Genomic DNA, 17,199 nt, shown 5'->3' with positions numbered 1-17,199 from the left:
GTAGTAAAAATGTAACTTCGTTAGTCACAATTTGAAGTACAGATATTTTTTGGAACATGTCAAATTTGATGGCCAATCTCTTCGATGAAAAATCAATTGACCCTCTTCATACCTTGATGACAGTTGACAGGTTATTTTCTTTGGTTTATAGTTCAGACACTAAAATAAATACAACAAACACAATGCACCACATTAATTAAATTACCTTCGGCATATTTAAATCAGCTAGTCCTAGATCAACTCCATTGAGAAAGAAATGCAAGCTGTTATCGTTGAAAATTTTTACACCAACTTTATCTCCAATCTGTTGGAAAAAATAAACAGCTAATACATAAGCTAATGACTATATGAAAAGCAACAATTCATAAAATACATAAAACTCCCAACATTACTTTTTCCTATTTCTTTAGAGAATTAATTTATTTCATGAAATTTGCACATGCTGCTCTGGTTCAACAAACATATAGATTTTTTTTTTTTTTTTGTAAAATAATAACAAGAAGAACAGCAATGAAGCCAGCCTAGGACCAGCCTAGCTGGGCCTAGAGCCTGTTGCTGGTCGTCACTCTTGTATTTGTATTTGTCACTTATGCACTTGAATAATAAGGTATGATGACATGGGAGACAGCTGAAGATGTGCAAGTACAGAAAGGAAATTCTAAAAATTAAATATACTGTATGAAATAAAGTGAATATTTCACCTAAAATAAAACTAGAGCCAAACTAAAGTGGAACTTCTACTTTAATTTAGAAAATTCTAAGTAAAATAACAACAAATAATTTAGAAGAATTAACACAAATATTAAAATATCAGCACATTTAGGCAGTTTTTTTTAATGAATTATTTTTTAAAAATTTACAAAACTGGAAATTTTTGTGGGGGAGAACTAAGATCAACAATCATTAGTTTTGCACCCTAGCTGCAGTGCTCACAATAAAATTCAGATTTCACAAATTATTGTGATAGAGGTGGTATATATTGTACATTTTAAGAAATACAAATTCACCTAAAACTAGGCTGCTGGTTGTTTTTCTTAGCCCACTTTCCTGCCCCCTCTCCCCCCCCCCCCCCTTCCTCCAAAATGAAAGTTTAGTGTCTGGTAAAAATATACCTGAAAACATAAATAAGCCACAATAATAATAAATAAACAAAGTTAATTCAAAAAAACTAGAAAAGCTAAAAGCAGGTTTATAAAATGCAGAAATGTTTCTGCCCCCCTAAATAACCCTTGAGGGAATACTCTGAATGAAGCAAAAATTCTTCTTTTTACTGCTCATAAGCATTCACTTTTTTTAGATACAATAACAGAATACATTTTACAATTTGCATGTAAGATAACAACTTTTTCACACTGCATCTTTTCTTTCTTAATATGAGTGCACAGGCTTCTTCTTTTTCTCAATTTATGTGCACAGTCTTCTTTATTTTTAAAACAAAATTCAATGAATGAGACAGTATTAATTTTTAAACCCCTTTTTTTTCATTTTCTAGTACATGGGTCATTCTTCAAAAAGTGAAACTTTCCAGTCATATGTCTTTTACAGTTGAACTTTTATGGAACAATTCATTCCACAATGTTTTTTAATTTCATCAAAAATAAATCTATTTAAACCTGCCAACAATATTTAATAATAATTTTTATTTTAATATATTTTAACTTTTGGTTCACAGCATGCGAATTCTCGCCTCTATCACGTCACACACACTGGTGTGACTGTTTATGTTGCTTAATAACTTATTTAATTAAAAGCATATGTTTATTTATTTATTATTTCCTTCACAAGTGTCTTAAATACTCATTGTTTAAGTATATTTAATTTTTTAATATAGTGTTTTTGTTCGTTTGAGGGGGATAAGGAATTACGTCACACAATAAACTCTCACCTCCGATACTTCTTTGATATTAAATTAGCCTCTATTTTCAAACATTGAAAGTTTTTTGTTTATTTAATTATTTCTGTGAACACTATTCGCCATTTCATATAGTAGTGAACAATCTCCAGAATTTACACTATACCACAGGCAGTTCTTAACTGAAAAAGGTTTCTACTATTACACACACACAACTGCTGCAACTGCTTCAATCGGAATCTCGAGATGAAAAAAATACCAAAATGCCCAGTGGCACGACAGGCCGTGATGGCCAAGCCTACTGTGCAAACCCAGTTTTCCCAACCAGGAGCTCTGGAGTGCAAGCTATGTTACGGTTAGGTGGTCAGCCCAACGAGGAACCCAGAGTATTTCGTTCTCAAGTACATTTGGTACTCAATTTATCGACCCACTGAAGGGATGAATGGCCCAGTCAACCATGCCCAACCTGGGAATGGAACCCGGGCTTTGTTGGAAACAATACTAGTAAAAAAATTTTGAATTAAATGACCTTGGACTTTAACTTTATCTGCAAAAATGTGAGGTAAAGTAATAAAAAAATTTTAGGATATTAAAACAAAATTCAAAAAATTTGAAACTTTAAGACATTTAAAAAAAATTAAGAATTTTACGAAAATTAGGACAGTTTCAACCTTTAATGTATAGTTGAAATAATATTTATTAAATAAACTCAATAAAAATGCAAATATACTTACAGTAGTCTTAATTTATCTGAAGGATGCATTTCAAAACCAACCCATCACAAAAGTAAAAAGTTCTCGTTGAGAAGTAGGGCACAAATGTAAGGTACTTTTGAAGTGCAAACACATTATTTTAGACACCATCACATTTATTTTAACCATTTCCTAACTAAACATTACTATTTCCCTCATCAATATAAAGACTGCATTAGACAAATTGGTGTTATTTGACACATTGCTGTACAACATTGTAAATGTGGAAAACTAAGAGTGATCAATATGATAGAAAGACCTGAACGGTTGTACTGGTATGCAGTATTTCATATAAAGAGCAAATACTTTTATACTGCACTGTACAGTGATAATGAATAATCATAACTCTAAAGGAATAAGATGGTGATTGATGCTGTGCAGTTCATCAGAGTGTGGTTAGTGTTCCTCTGACTAGCTAGCACATCAGACATCTCATCCAGGGCCCGGATTTAGGGGAGGGCAGGAGGGGCTACTGCAACGGGGCCTCCACAACAAAGGGGCCTCCATAATAAAATTTTTACAAAATATCCTAGCTTCACTGGTCAAAAATATCGGATATATACATATATATCAATATATTCGGATATATACCAAAGTATTGGATATTTTCGAAAATATGATGATCTTTTTGAACCCTGATTAGGGGCCTCCACACTTTCAAATCCGGCCCTGAGCTCATCAAAAGAAAAAGAAGGAATGGTCAGTTGTAAATTCTTTTTTTTTTAATGAAAAATGTCTTGATGAAATACTGCCATGGGCAGGTAAGGGCAGTAACTGCAACTTTTTAATTTTTCTTGCATTTTTGTCATCTATTGTACATTAGCTTTATTGTACAAGCTTGTTTATTTGGTTTCCGATGAAAAAAAGGCGCGAAAAAAACATCTAATTCCAACATTTCACAATTGTTAGTATTGAATTCAACACACATTTCTTCAAATATCTCAAAAACTCATTTTTGTAGTACTGCTGTTTACCAGCCAATGGCAAAATACATGTCTTTATCATCAAGGATGTTATTTTTGATTGCCAGAGTGTTTTGGGGATAAAAGTAGCCAACCTCAGTAACTATCCAGAAAGCTGTTACTTACCTCCACCTGTGTGGGGAGGTCTAAAGGGAGTGCGGGAAATTATAGACCTGTGAGTCTAACTTCGGTGGTTTGCAAAATTTTTGAAACATTGATAAAAATTAAGATAGTAAATTTTCTAGAGACTAATAATCTATTGACTAGTTTTCAGTACGGTTTCAGGAAAGGTAAATCTTGCACAAGTAATTTATTACATTTCTTTGACAAAGTTACCATGGCTTTGGACAATAAGAAGCCTGTAGATGTTGTTTACATTGATTTTCAAAAAGCTTTCAATAAGGTACTGCATGTTGCTCTGCTTAGCAAATTAGCTGATATAGGAATAGGAGGGAAAACTTTCATTTGGGTAAAAAACTGGCTGACCGGAAGGAAACAAAGGGTAGTTGTAAGGGGAAATTATTCTCATTGGACTGAGGTTTTAAGCGGGGTTCCTCAAGGATCAGTGTTAGGGCCTGTTTTGTTCATTGTCTTTATGAACGATATTCACAAAAATATTTCTGGGAACATGAATTGTTTTGTTGATGATGTCAAAGTTATGGGGACTGTAGAAAATGAAGAACAAGCAAAACAGCTGCAAGATGATCTAGATCATATTACGGAGTGGGCTGATGAATGGGGTATGGCTGTTAATGTTGGGAAATGTCAAGTGCTACATTTAGGGCATGGAAATAAGTGTACAAGTTATTATTTGCAAGGTTCAGTAATTAGTCAGGCAGACAAAGTTACTGATCTGGGGGTCTTAATTTGCTAGTAACAAGGCCAATAAGATGCTTCGGTTTATCAACAGATCTATTTCAAACAAATCCAAAGAAGTTCTTTTGCCCTTATATAGATAGGTAAACCCCTTGACTGGGGCATGGTGTCGGCTCTGTAGCCGGGACCCAGCCTGCAAAACTAGAGAGTAGAGACTCACCTTCCTGTCCCGCGAGAAGCACTTGCATGCATTCGCATGGTTGGTGAGGAGTTTCTGCCCTTATATAGAAGTTTGGTAAGACCTCACTTGGAGTATGCTGTTCAGTTTTGGTCTCCTTATCTTAAGAAAGACATTAATGTATTGGAAAGGGTTCAAAGGCGAGCTACAAGGCTAATAAATGGACTTTCTCACTTAGACTATGATTCCAGGCTTAGAAGGCTAAAAATGTACAGTCTTGAGCAAAGAAGAGACCGAGGGGACATGATTCAGTTGTTTAAATTTATTAAAATGAAAGATGTTACGGGGCTGAAGTTTAGCACTGAAAACAGGACAAGGGGTCATTGTTTTAAGCTATTTAAATCTCAGGCTAATTTGGATGTTAGGAAAAATTATTATTTTAGCAGGGTAGTGGAACCTTGGAACAGTTTACCGGAAGAGGTGGTAATGAGCAAGGGAGTAGATAGTTTTAAGTGGGCCATTGATCTTCACTGGGGATTGTAAATTGACTAGGACCAGTCTAGCTGGGCTCAGAGCCTGTTGCTGGTCGACACTTTTGTATTTGTATTTGTGTTTCGAGCAGAAGTTACAGCTGGTTCCGAGATGCGATGTTCGTGAAAATTCATGTAATAATCATGTTACTTAGCTTAAATCGCTTTGTAGCACAAGTCCAATGTACATAGATATTGCACAAAAACATAAATCTCTTCTTAAACACCTCCTTCACTTTTAAAATTTATTTAGATTATCCAGGTGTGTAAACAAAACACGTAAAACATGCTTTATTACAAGGATTAGTCAAACATTTAGAAATGTGCATGCAACGAATTGGAAACACATTAAAACAGCAAGTACAAAAGTGTTAAGTTACATGAAATACATTGCAAGTAATGTAGCTCTACTTACTGAAAGAAACCGATAGTCAAAAGCATAATTTCTGCGCAACAGTTTTCTATTTTTAAGAACATGCGTGTCAAATAACAACCAAGTATCACAATCTTCCAACTCCACAGCAGAAATTGGGAGTTCATCTTGGATTTTAGGTTCGTAAGTCGTAACTCCAAATCTCAACGCACCAATCCATTTATTAGTAGTAGTACAAATCTGTATCTAAAAGATTAAAAAGCATTAGTGTAAGTTTATTTCTTCTTTTTTTAAAAAAAAACACTCGTAGTTAAATACAAATCAAGATCGAATAATTGTAAAACAATAACAGAACTTCAAAGAATGATAGTGTGGCGACATTCCATTTTATGTGAAAAACAGTAGAGCTAGAATTACAACAGGTATTATAAAATTTTGTGAGCAGTACAGACTGGAGAGAAGACCAGTGGCTTAGTGATAGCTCTTCGCCCTGCTATGCTGCGGACCTGGATTCAATTTCCGGGTCGGGTACAGTGGACCCAGTCTCTCCTACCTTCAATGGGTTGATAAAATGAGCACCAATCATGCTTGGGAGATAAACCCTGGCAGTTCCACGTTCAGAAGACCACCTAATCAGAACATCTACCTTGCATCCCCCAGAATTGCTTTCTGGGAGGGGTTGTCAAAATCAAAAACTTTTGCCTTCTTCTTCATTCATTTCTAATGTGAAAATATTATTTAATATATTTAGCCAAACAGTTTCTGTAACACAGTAAATATTCCTTTATATCACTTAAAAGACATTAATAATTCATAAATTCATACCTATATAACAATTACTTTGTAACGAAGAAAAGGAGCAAAAAAGCGCAGTTTATAATTACTTGTATTTTAATCTTATACCCCATTCTCGTGGGGGGGGGGGGCGATTTTTCACTAGATGATGTAAAATGTCCTCTTCAGATATATCAATGTTTTTATGACTTATGAACGAAAGAGCTAAGCCACTTTATCGTTCTTCCAAAATTATAATGTAGAATGTAGGAATTCTAAATCCAAGGGAAGAATGTCATGAGCTCCCTTAGAAGAAAAACGTGTTTTATTTGAATAGATCTTTAAAATTAAAATTCTCGCAAGGAAGCCTAGAGTCTGAAAAAAAAAAAAATTTCTTCTGGTTTGTCTAAAATGGATTTGTGCAGTGCTGGAGTTGCTGATTAACCATGATCCCTTTTTGCATCTTAGCAGCAACATTTTAGCCATCTTATACATGTATGGGTTCTAAATGCGAAATATTACTAGCATTTTTAAGAACCAGAAAGTAATTTAATTACTTTCTGCTCAATTAACAGTAAGCCATTAAATATTCTTTTTTGAAAAAAGTTTGAATTTTGTTTTTTCACCTTTTTTTGTAGAGCAAAAATGTGTGTTGACTTCTTAATATACTGATAAAGAAGTTCCAACTTATCAACAATACAGATGTCTAGAATTATTTTTTCAAATTGTGCTTACATTGTGTTCAGTAAAGAATTTTTATTTTGTCAAGAGAATAGAGATAATAAGAAACTGAAGTATATTTAATTTCTCTTTGTACATATCAACCGTTCATGTTCTATTGATTCCTTTCCTCCAATTTGTCAAATCTTTTCCATTGCATACTAACATTTTAAATCCAATTTTCTCTCTTTCTGTTTTTTTCCTCCCATATATATTGATGTGGAAAAAAACAACTGATTTTGTTCTAAATTTTTCATAATTTTGTTTTTCCTTTAATGACAGAGTAGGTTATTTTGCTCCCTCAAAATTTATTAAATTCAGTAAAATAACAGAAAAACGACACATCTGTTGATTATAACAGTACACAAATATGATAATCATAAATTAAAAATACTTCACTCACTTCATAAAATTCATCTCTTTCTATACTTTTAGCACTGAAAACTAAGCCATGATTGTAATTGTGGTATGTATTTTCTTCAATAAGTTCATTATTTCTAACAGCAAAAACTCCAATGATATCCAGGGATATATTTTTTCCATGAATTGGATGAAAGTAACAGTGAGATTCAGCTAAAGTAAGCACAGAAAACACAGGGAAATGAAATTAAATTTTTAATACTAAATTTACATGTATTAGTGATTTCTGAACTTAAATAATTTTATTTTTCCACACAAAAAAGTACTTGGAGATCCACAAAACGTTGTTTGCACCCCTGTTTAATTAAAAAATGTATTTTTTTCTATTTATATATGATGCTAAAGATTGACTGTATTTGCAAAATATTACTACCACTCCCAAATTAATGTTATCATACCTTTTAAGTTCAGTTATTCTGAATTCTTCTCAAACTACACTGTGCAGCAAAAAATATTCACAAAATGCATCTGACATTCTTGCTGATTCTTACGTAAAATGACCCCTTGAATCCAAACATGCTCAATATTTTCCTCCGCCCCCTTCTCCTTTTTGGAGTGAAGCCCTTTAATTTTCAAGTTTTTGATAGGTATATTTTAGCCATTACTTTTACTTGGATAAAATTCTTCCAAAGGGCTAGAGAGGTGAAAAGAAGAAAAGCATGACCACTTATGGTGGTGTTCCCCATAAAATGTTTTAAAAACCATCAAAACATTCATTTTATCTGTTTTTTTATTCCATTTTTAAACTTTTTTTTTTTTTTTTTTTTGAGGTCCCAACTTTATGAACTATGTGTTAAAATATATTTTTTGCAGTAAAATTTTTAAAATAAAAAAAACATACAAACCTGAAAGCATTGTATGGTGCAAACAAGCATGTAAGTTCCCATATCTATATAAAGAAGAGTAGTACGGTGTTTCTTTGTTTGTAGCCAATAGGCAGAAGACCCCATAGCAACTACAGCCCTGAAACTTAGCACAAAATTCGAACGTATCCCAGGGGTCTGCACCTCGAAGTCCAAATTCGAAATTTTGAATTAGTTTTTTTCTAATTACCTAATTAAGAAACATAATACCTAATTAGGGAGCTAAAAAAACCCCAACCCCCAAACATTATATATCGTTAGAAAGGTTTTTCTTTCCGAACAAGATGATGTTTGGTTTATTTCTCGCAACTAATTAGAACGGGAGATATAAGTAATTCTAATGGACACAATTTTCAAGGCTTTTCTTTCTAGAAAAGCTATAACACTAGGTCCATTTTCCAGACAATGTTCAATTACTTTTCTTAAAACATTTTGGAAGTTGCCATTATTTCTTATGAATGTTTCACTGTTATTACTTTAGGTTAAATTCATGTTGCGTATGTTAATTAATTTTCTTTTTAATTTGAAAGTCACTTACCGAATTTGGCAATGAACAATGGAGTTGCGGAACTATTTTACATTTGAAAGGTACTGGAAATGTAATTTTGATGTATTTTTTGTTTATTTGGTAAAATATTTTAAATTTCGTTAGATTGTATTTAGGTTTTAAAATGGTGTTTACACGTTTAAGTTAAAGAATATGATTACTAATTATTTGGTTTCCAGATGGGGGGTGATTTTTTTATTCTAGAGGGTTTTTTTTTTCTCTCTTCTCAAATGGTATCTTTTCTATAGAGAAATCCTTTTTCACACAGGGTATGGGATTGGCTTTTTGTCCTTGATGCACCATGTTTTTTAATTACGTTGTTTTTCTGCAGGGGAATTTTCGTTTAAACATTTTTTTAGAAAGATTGAATCACTTAGCAGCCGGAGTTCGCTTCACTCGCTAATTGGGTAGGTCACTGTGGTTGCTGTAGCGCAATTGCTTGGTAAGTTTGGAGATAAACAATAGATTTGTTAGATCATTTACGTTTGAAAGCTACTGTTAATGTGATTTTATACTTTTTAGCCTACTTTCCAGGTAAAAGTCAGAGAAAGAAGAAAAAAGCATGAAAGAAGGCTTAATATATCTTGAAAATATCGCAAAAAAACAAAAAAAAAAGTCAAAAATAAAAATCAAATAAATATCGGAAAATTAAAAATTGGAAAGTAGGGAATTGAGATGGGGAAAATGTTTGTCGGTCTGTCACCCCATTATAAATTTTGAGTGAATAGTCTGATTCGAACAATTTTTTTTTCTTCGATACATCTTGGCGAGGACAGCTCATTCCTATATTTTACTTCTTGATATGAACTATTTTTCGTTCAACTTTAAATAGTTCAAAAAAACTTAACATTAGCGCCTACGAGAGAATTCAAGGCAATTCAGAACTTAGAAGCAAATTTGCTTCAAACAAACTTTGTAGGAAAAAGCTTTTGATGAAAAACGTGCATAAAAATATCTTTTTGATTTGAACAATTTTCCCTTCAATTTTGAACAGTTCAAACTCCTTAACATTAGCGCCTACAGGGAAACTGAAAATCAAAGTACATTCCACACTTGAAGACGGATTTAATTCAAGCAAATTTTGTTTGAAATAGCTCTTGACGACAAACATCCGACTCTAACTCCGAGAATTTTGGGGCAACTGACTTCGATTCCTGTGCTCAAAATCTTGTCGGACTCCGACTCTCCGACTTCGACTTCGTAGCTTCATCAAAAATTTATAGATGGAGGAAAAATCATTGACTCAGACTCTTGGATATTCGACTCTGACTCCGCAAACATTGGCAGAGTAGCGGACTCTAAGGGAAATAACCGATTCCAACTCTGAGTCTTTGAATTAAACACCTTCGGCTCTCGAATTTGACTCTTATCTGAAAATGAGATTGACTCCGACTCTGACTCCATAGCTATGGTAGTGGAAAGTTGTCCAAAACGGGGACGTCGGGTCAAATGGGGACGTAGTGATTTCAGTTGAAAGGCGCTGCCTAAAGCACCAATCATATGTATGCTGTTGGACATGGCAGCCATTACAGCGTTCTAAGTTTGTTGTCATTATGATAGGGGCAAACAGTGAAGTTGAAGTTTTTGTGTTTATATTTTACGATTTATAACTGTATTTTCACTTCATTTAGAGCAAAATTGGTTATAAAACTGAATTAGGTACGCATACTACTACATCCATTTGTATGTTAAACATTATTTTACATATTTTATTTGAATTGTTACTCAACCTCAAATCTGTTTTAATGCATGTGTTTTGTACAGTTGCATTGTTGGGCAAAACGGGGACATTTCAGGTAGCTCAAAATGGGGACGTCCCCATTTTGAATGACAAAAAGTATGAATGTAACTCTTTTACACAACAAATTTATTTGTATTTTTCGGGACATTTTTTAACCGACGAAAAAACGGAGGAGGTTCTCAATTCGACACGTATATTTTTTTTTTTTTTTTTAATGTATGACCACGCATAACTTTTTACAGAACAGTCTGATTTTGATAATTCTTTTTTTATTGGAAAGGGTATACCCCGAAGGTGGTCCCATAAAAATTTTGAAAAAAAAATCCTACCCTAAGGGTGGGAAAAGGGGGTTGATTTGTTGTTCACTCACAGATTTTTAATGTATGACCACACATAACTTTTTACAAAATAGTCCGATTTTGAAGATTCTTTTTTTATTGGAAAGGTTATACCCTGAAGTTGGTCTCATATAAATTTGAAGAAAAAATTCCTACCCTAAGGGTGGGAAAAGGGGGAGATTTGTTGTTCACTCACAAATTTTTTTATATATGACCACACATAACTTTTTACAGAATAGTCCGATTTAGAATATTCTTTTTTTTTATTGGAAAGGGTATAGCCTGAAGTTGTTCCTATATAAATTTGAGGGAAAAAATCCTTCCCTAAGGGTGGGGAAAGGGGGGCGATTAGTAGTTCACTCTAAGATTTTTTGATGCTGAATTGGGTATAATAAAAAAAAAAAAACCTCACGATGAATGAGATGCAGACTTGTATGTCTCTCGTGTGTACTCTCTTGAGCAGGTAAACGACAGTATCTGCAGAAATGAGTTTTCGAGATATTTGAAGAATTGTGCGCTGGATTCAGTACTATCAACTGGGAAATGTTGGAATTATATTTTTTTTAGCGGAAACCAAATAAGTTAATTTGTACAACAAAGCTAACGTACAAACAATGATGACAAAATGCAAAAAAAAAAAAAAATATATAAAATTGCAGTAATAGCCCTTTACCTGCACACGGCAGTGTAGACCTCTCAATCTCTGGTACTTGTGATTAGGGTTAGTTTTCAGTGCCAGTCGTCAAACATTTTTTATGTTCAGGATTTGTATGAAAAAATAGGGCAAAGTTTAGTGATGGTGACATACTATTTTTAACCGACGAAAAAACGGAGGAGGTTCTCAAGTCGACACGTATATTTTTTCTTTTTTTTTTAATGTATGACCACACATAACTTTTTACAGAATAGTCCGATTTTGAATATTCTTTTTTTATTAGAAAGGGTATAGCCTGAAGTAATTCCCCTATAAATTTGAGGGAAAAATTCCTACCCTAAGGGGTGGAGAGGGGGTGATTAGTTGTTTACTCCAAGATTTTTTGATTCTGAGTTGGGTATTTGTTAAAGATCTCATTTTTATATTATATTTTTTGATCTTTAACACTCCATAAATGTAACTAGATGGCAGCACCAGCTTGCGTGTGTTGTGTATTACATAACGGAAAGATGATGATCTAAAATGACGTCAGGAATAGGGTGTGGAAAACTGTCAGAATTGAATGCGTGATATCCGATTGGATAATTTGAGCTGTAGCGTCACCTTGCCATTTTTTTTGCTGAGCTGATTTATCTGTTCAGTTGGCGGTTGAACTTTTTACATTCAAGATGCTCTCAAGAAAGCGTCTTTCCCAAAAAGTGTGCAAAAATGGCTGGAGCCGACATAGGAAGAAAAGAAGAAAATATACTGTGATACTATAAAATATTACGGTAACAGTGTTTAATCACTAGTAAAATTTACCCAAGAAAAATATCATAACCAAGAACTGCATTATGTAATATATTGTCGACTCGAATCGCATTCTTACTCATCCTGAAATTTACCGGCTTCAACATGGACTCCATGCTCATTTGTTCTGCATTCCGGCTCATTTGGAAGAAAAATTGCAACTGAACTGTATTGTGTAATAGGAAAGGAAACACCTATTTCGTTTTTGTTGAACTCAACCAAATGAAGATAAAATGAAAAATATCTCACGCCATTCAGCCGAATCATCAGGAAGTGTGTGCTTCGTAGTTCATAGGAACTAAAAGAAATATTCACCATTTTTTATCTACAGACTGTTTTCGTGATAAAACTACTGATTACTTCTACTCCGCCACGCAGAAGAGTAAATATGCGTTAATTTGTGATGGTGAATTTATTGAGTAAAAAAAGGTTGTGATCGTCGCATCTCAACTTCGCGATTTAGAAATGCATTGATATTAATGATTCGAATCTGTTATTTATGAGTTCCTATTATGTGCTAAATGTGAAGATAATGTCAATTATATATCCTAGTTAAAATTTAATAAATTGTTGTAAAATGGTAAGTTATTTGCCTCAGAGTTTCAAATATGATGGTTAATGATTTAATATTTTGATGGGAATTTAAATTCCAAAAATAATGAATGTGTCACAACGCTATGACTATCCACTATACATTCAAGTTATTTGGCTAATTTTTAGTACACCTTTCGTCATGTTGTTGTATACACAAATTTTCATCATAATATCACCATAATTATTTTTACATTTTTGGTGCCGTGACGAAAAACTTAGTTAAAATGTGGGTTGAGAACTTGGTGTTTAAAAAACTTAAATTTCATTGATCAATGGTGAAATTACTTAATCGGCATGTTTTATTTTGCATTTTTGTGTTTTTATGATCTATTTGATGCTATAATCATGTGCATGATTTATTATATTTTTTTGGTATAATTTCAACTTGCATATTTATATTTTTGTATATTTTTGAAAAATTTCGGGCGTCTCAATTCAGAATGGCAAATTCATTATTATCGCTCATTCCAACTTTTTCTGGTGAAACTTCAGAAAATGTTACACAATTTTTAGACTCGATTTCTGAAGTGGCTGAACTTGAGAAATGGTCTTCAACGAAGAAATTAATAATTTTGAAATTGAGATTGCGTAACAATGCTCATGAATTTATTTCTGTTTTTTTGCAAAAGAATGCTGATGCAACTTTTGCTGATATTGCCACTGAATTGAAACGTAAATTCACATGTGCTACTTCTTTTGAGAATGCTCAAAAGGAATTTTTCAACATTTCGCAAAGGCAAGGGCAGTCAGTAACCCAGTTGAGCGAAGTAATTAATAGGGCAGCTGACAAACTCCTTAATCCTAAAAACAACCAGGAAAAAGATTTATTGGAATTAGTCGAAAAGTCAAAATTGTCCAAATTCCTAGATGCATTAAGACCTGACATTAGAATCGAAACACAAAAACAGGGGGCGAACACTTTTAAACAAGCCATCTAAATAGCGAAAAATGTAGAGATTGCTCTAAACAACATTGACAATTTTCAGAATTCTCAGTTAGAAATTAATATGCTGTTACAAAGTCAGGATGAGACAAATAAGAAAATAGCTGAACTAACTGAAACAATTAAAAATCTGAAAAGTGCGAAGGGTTTAAATGAGAAGGCTTCCTCGTTTAATTTTGATGTAAATGCCTTGCAATACAGCCAACCCCAACAGAATACAAACAATTTTCAAAATATGCCATCCAATTCCCAGAATCAGAGAATTTTTCAAAATGTACAATGCCATATCTGTGGAAAAAGCCACATTACTACTCAATGCTGGTACTTTCCTGGCAATGCTAGGGGTCGTCCTTTTCACAATGTTAGGGGCACTCGGTCAAGACATGGGGGGTTCAATAATAGGCAAAGGGGGCATAATTCCAAACCATACAGCAGGGCCGGTCAAAACAATCAACATTTAAACTAGTGGGGGGTTTTCGAAGAAATAATAGCCATCAAAATATGTCGGAGACCCACAATTTTGTTTACGAAACTGAACGGTGGCTTGATCCAAAATTGATGAATTCATTTGGAGAGACAACAAAACGCATTCAAGACAATTTATTTTTTTCTGATAAGAATGAAAATTCTGAAATTGTGCATGATATGATAACGTTGGGAACTGATTCTAATGACCATCAGGCTACTGATAATATTTTTTCGCACTCAAAAGTACTCATGTCTTGCACAAATTCTGATAATTCTTTACCAATTATTCAAATTTCTTTTAAAAAGGCTAATTACCATGCGTTGCTGGACTCGGGTGCAAATATTTCGGTGTGTCAACATTCAGTTATAGATCAAATTAAAGATGAGATGAAAGTTAACTATGTTTCTAGGGGAATTAAAATTAAGACGGTAAACAACCAAACGTTAAATTGTACTTCAGCTGTTGAGATGAAATTTAAAATCCAGGGCAAGTGGTTCTCAAATATGTTTTTCACCACAAATTTTGATTGGAATGCAAATTATCAGTTTATACTGGGATATGGCTTTTTTCATCGAAACAAAATTGTTTTGGATTCTGTTAATAAGAGAATCATTACTGATAAAACCAAATTAGATTTTATTACTGTCTCACCTAATGAGCAGATTAAACAGGCAAATTCAATCTCAACCACCAATATAGTTAAGGAAAAGGAAAATCTTAGTTGTTCGACAGAATTGTTTAAAGTTAAAGCTTCTCTTAATTTCAAAATCAAGCCTAAATCTTTTGAGATCATAAAAATGAACATTCCGCATCAAATTAGCAATGCCGAATTAATTCTTTTTTCTCCTGGTAGTATTAAATCTAAATGTGTTATCAATTCTTCAATCCACTCTGCGAAAAATGCTAGTGGGATTTTCATAATTATTGACAATGACTCAGACAAGGAATTAATTATCCGAAAGGATCAAAACTTAGGGACTGTGCAGGAAATTTCTAAAAATGATTTCGAACAGCCTTTTGAGTCTGAAAATTTCCAAGTTAACAATTTGACTCTTGAGGAAATTTTAAATTTAAGAAAGAAGGAACTTTTACCTACAGACTTTGATTTGGAACATTTGAATGAGAAAGATAAAAACAAAATAATTAAATTATTAATGGATAATTATCATGTTTTTTCGAAGAATTACTTAACGCTTGGTTCAAGCGATTTCATTAAACCCCATTTAAAACTTTTACACTCATTTGCATTACAAAGTAAAGCTTATCCTCTGCCTAGAATTGCAAAACAATTTGCTGAACAGGAAATTAAAAAGTTGTTAGATGCAGACTTAATTGAGGAGTCATTTTCAAACTATTCGTTTCCAACTCTTTTCGTCAAAAAAGGTAAATCAGATGATCCAAATGCCAAACCTAAATTTAGGATGGTAATTGACTACAGACTGTTAAATGCAATCACCGAACCGTACAAAATTTGTTTGCCAAAAATCTCAGATATTGTACAAAATATAGCAGGCAAAAAACTTTACTGTGTACTAGATTTGAAGGCAGCATTTTTCCAGATTTTACTTAAACCCGAAGATAGGGAAAAGTTAGCATTTTGTTCCGAACTTGGTAACTTTCAGCCTAAGAGATTACCTTTTGGAGCTAGAAATTCAGGGTCGTATTTTTGTTCTCTTTTGGGTAATTGTTTAAACTGTTTAAAAGGACCTAATTTGCAATTTTTCTTGGATGACATTGTTTTAGCTGCAGATTCTTTCGAAGAGCTCATTGTTATCTTACAGAAAGTTTTTGATAGGCTGCGGCTTTTTAATTTAACACTTGACCCAGCCAAACTACAGTTATGTAAACCTTCCATTACCTATTTAGGATTCAACATCGACTGCAATGGTTTTTCTCCTTCAGAGAAGAATATTAACAAAGTGAATAAATTTCCCATCCCAAAAAATGTCACACAAGTGCAAACATTTTTAGGCATGACCAACTATTTCAGGCACTTAATTTTCAACTATGCAGAAATTGTTTCTCCCATCGTCAATTTAACAAAGAAAAACACCCCATTTTTTTGGTCTAATGATTGTCAGGATGCTTTTGAGAAAATACAAGATATTATTTTGAATAAACCTACTTTGAAAAATCTTGTTAATGACGCACCCTTATTTTTAGTCACTGATGCAAGTAAAATTGCCATTTCGGCTATACTTATGCAAAAAGTAAATGATCAATTTTTTCCTATTGAATTTTTCTCTAAAAAATTATCTCCGTCTGAATCTAAATATCCATCAATTAGACGAGAATTATTCGCAATTTATTCTTCGATTAAACATTTCAGAGAAATTTTATATGGTACTAAGTTCACTGTATTTTGTGACGCTAAAAGTTTGAGTAATTTTATTCATCTTGAAAAACAACCTGATGTTGTTTGTAGGTGGTTATTATTCTTGGATGAATTTACTTACGAGACAACCTTTTTGCCTGGATTTTCAAATCCTGCTGATTTTTTAAGCCGTGTTTGTGAGGAAAATGAATTTGCTGTTAACAGCATGAATCTTTTTCAGCCTCAGCATAACTTGTCTAAGGCAACTATTTTTAAGGAACATTCAGAATAATGACAAAACCATTTCTGAAACATTTTGTTTTGATGACGATAAAATTTTGCATAAAATTATAAATGTTAAAAAGAAAGGTAAAATTCAAAAATTCAAAAGAATTTATATACCTGTTAGTTTACGTAACGCAGCTATTGAAAATGCTCACCTTCCACATTTTGCAGCCCAGAAAACTTACAATTTTCTTCAACGTTTATATTTTTTTCCATCAATGTTTGCTGCGGTTAAAAAATTTTGTCGTTCATGTCAAAAATGTCTTGCGAATAAGCCCAAACGT

The 17,199-nt window shown here is 33.1% G+C and overlaps 1 protein-coding gene across 1 annotated transcript in view; it reads right to left on the bottom strand.

The window, feature by feature from the left end:
• Nucleotides 1-17,199, bottom strand: part of LOC129225835 (neuralized-like protein 4) — a gene marked incomplete in the record, with an annotated part of 156,574 nt that overhangs the window by 36,192 nt on the left and 103,183 nt on the right. Inside the window, 3 exon segments of the mRNA XM_054860354.1 lie at nucleotides 206-304; nucleotides 5,506-5,709; nucleotides 7,361-7,530. Of these exon segments, the coding sequence (XP_054716329.1) occupies nucleotides 206-304; nucleotides 5,506-5,709; nucleotides 7,361-7,530 (473 nt within the window).

This window comes from Uloborus diversus, chromosome 7 (genome assembly GCF_026930045.1).
Source record: "Uloborus diversus isolate 005 chromosome 7, Udiv.v.3.1, whole genome shotgun sequence".
Taxonomy (NCBI): Eukaryota; Metazoa; Arthropoda; class Arachnida; order Araneae; family Uloboridae; genus Uloborus; species Uloborus diversus.
The sequence above is the reverse complement of the archived record's forward strand: the minus strand, read 5'-3'. Positions and strand labels throughout refer to the sequence as shown.